The sequence below is a fragment of the Amphimedon queenslandica genome, unplaced genomic scaffold (assembly GCF_000090795.2).
Source record: "Amphimedon queenslandica unplaced genomic scaffold, v1.1 AMPQUscaffold_6129_Cont21909, whole genome shotgun sequence".
NCBI classification, from domain to species: domain Eukaryota; kingdom Metazoa; phylum Porifera; class Demospongiae; order Haplosclerida; family Niphatidae; genus Amphimedon; species Amphimedon queenslandica.
Genome location: NW_003553576.1, coordinates 1 through 1808, shown reverse-complemented (window position 1 = coordinate 1808; position 1808 = coordinate 1). Strand labels below are relative to the sequence as shown.

General features: G+C 41.9%; 1 protein-coding gene across 1 annotated transcript; it reads right to left on the bottom strand.

Annotated features, from left to right (window-relative positions):
• Nucleotides 1-249: 249 nt before the first annotated feature.
• Nucleotides 250-1606, bottom strand: LOC105316016 (uncharacterized). The gene is made up of 4 exons (XM_011410804.1): nt 1536-1606; nt 897-1040; nt 574-826; nt 250-540 (listed from the first exon to the last, which is right to left on the bottom strand). Exons 1-4 carry the CDS (start codon nt 1604-1606, stop codon nt 250-252), a joined length of 759 nt encoding a protein of 252 aa, XP_011409106.1.
• Between the last annotated feature and the right edge of the window lie 202 nt (nt 1607-1808).

The window sequence follows — 1808 nt, the reverse complement described above, 5'->3', positions numbered from 1 at the left end:
CAATTACTAATCTATCATCAATATACATCAGTACTATACTAGGGCCACACTGACTTTTCCACTCATTATAAATTCAACCTTCATAGGTCATCTTTTAAGTAGCTGCCAATTATGAATAAGGGTTTGTTAAGTATTTGTTTATCTTAAAGTTTACCACTAAGAGTGTAATTAAAAGTACAGTATATTATAGGTTATAGATGATAATTATTATTAAAACTAAAAGTATATTCAAATAAAAGATAAAAATAATCAAATGTCATTGTCAGTGTCAGTAACAACCACAAAATCATTGAGAGCAGAGTTAGAGTTTTGGGTGGCATTTAACTCACTGGTGGAATCATCTGATTCATCACTGGATTCATCACCAACATGAATAACAAACTCAGACACACTAAATCTTGCATGTACATCAAGTCTGTCATTCTGCCAGTAGTGGTCCTCAACTTTATCTCTGACATGTTTTACCAAGCCAGCCCACCGCTCCTGAGTTACCACCTCAAAACCCTCCCATGCAAGACGCTCAACTTCATTAAGAGTGAACTAAGAGGTGTTCGCCTTTATGTGGCCCTTAACCTGTGCCCAAGCCAATTCAATTGGATTGAGCGTACAGTGGGCCACAGGCAGACGAACAACCTCATGTCCAGCATCTAGATCCATTTTATCAATAACATATTGTTTAGTGAAGCCCATCCTTCTGGTAGCGTCTTGTATGATTGAGAAGAGTTGTGACTTAGTGCTATCAAAACCAAACTCTACACCATAAAACACTAGCCACTCAATCATCTTGGACTTAGTCCAACTTTTTAAAGGCATCTCTTCCTCAATCCTTGAATGATATGAGGCATTATCCATAACAATAAGACTATTAGGAGGAACATTTGGGAGCAACTTCTCACGAAACCACTCCTCCAGTCATTTCATCATGGTAATCGCCTGTGTCTTTCTTGGATTGGAAGATGAGAGTAGTGTTGGGGATCCAACCCATCTCACCTCCCACTCCAAGAATAATAAGACGCTTACCCTTACCAGATGGGCGCCTCCTACAGGGGCGTATCTAGGAATTGGGGAAGGGGGTGCTGAGGGCGCGCGAAGCGCGCCGCGATTTTGGCCACACCCACTTTTACGGCGGTATAACGGCCTTTTCCTGCATTTTCATCAATTACGGGTGGGGCCAAGATCATTTCAAGCATACTGCTATGTTACTGGTACTTCTGATTGCTCCTTAAAGCACTGGAAACTGCTGAAATCATGATCAGGGGGCTAGATAACTTTGTTAAGAGGCTTGGTAGTGATGCAAGAGTCCAGGACTTCAGTAATTTTTTCTGAGCCCAGCCCTGAGGGGGGTGCTCAAGCCCCCTCAGCCCCCCCCCCCTAAATACGCCTCTGTCCTACCACCTAAAGTACCCCCTGTTACAGTATCATCTTCAACCCAGGCCAAATCTTTGCCATCATGGGCATTGGCCCAAGTTTCATCAAGAAAGACTACTGGTTTATTGTCGGCCCAATTTTGCACCATCTTACACAGGTAATCTCACCTCTGATCAATGATATGTGGCTGCTCATAATAATAGCGTCTGTCGTCCACCCTCTTATACTTAAACCCCATTTCCCTCATTAGTCGTTGTAGCAGTGTCCGTTGTCCTTTAAAAATTCCATCTTTATGTAGAGTATCCAGTAATTTAGTCAACATCAAATGTTCCTTCCATTCATTAAAACCATAAATAGTCTGCCGTATAATGTCAATATTGAAACTGTCCGTAGTAACTTTTCGCCTAGTGTGTTTGTATCGTTGTCGGGGAGAGTCAAAA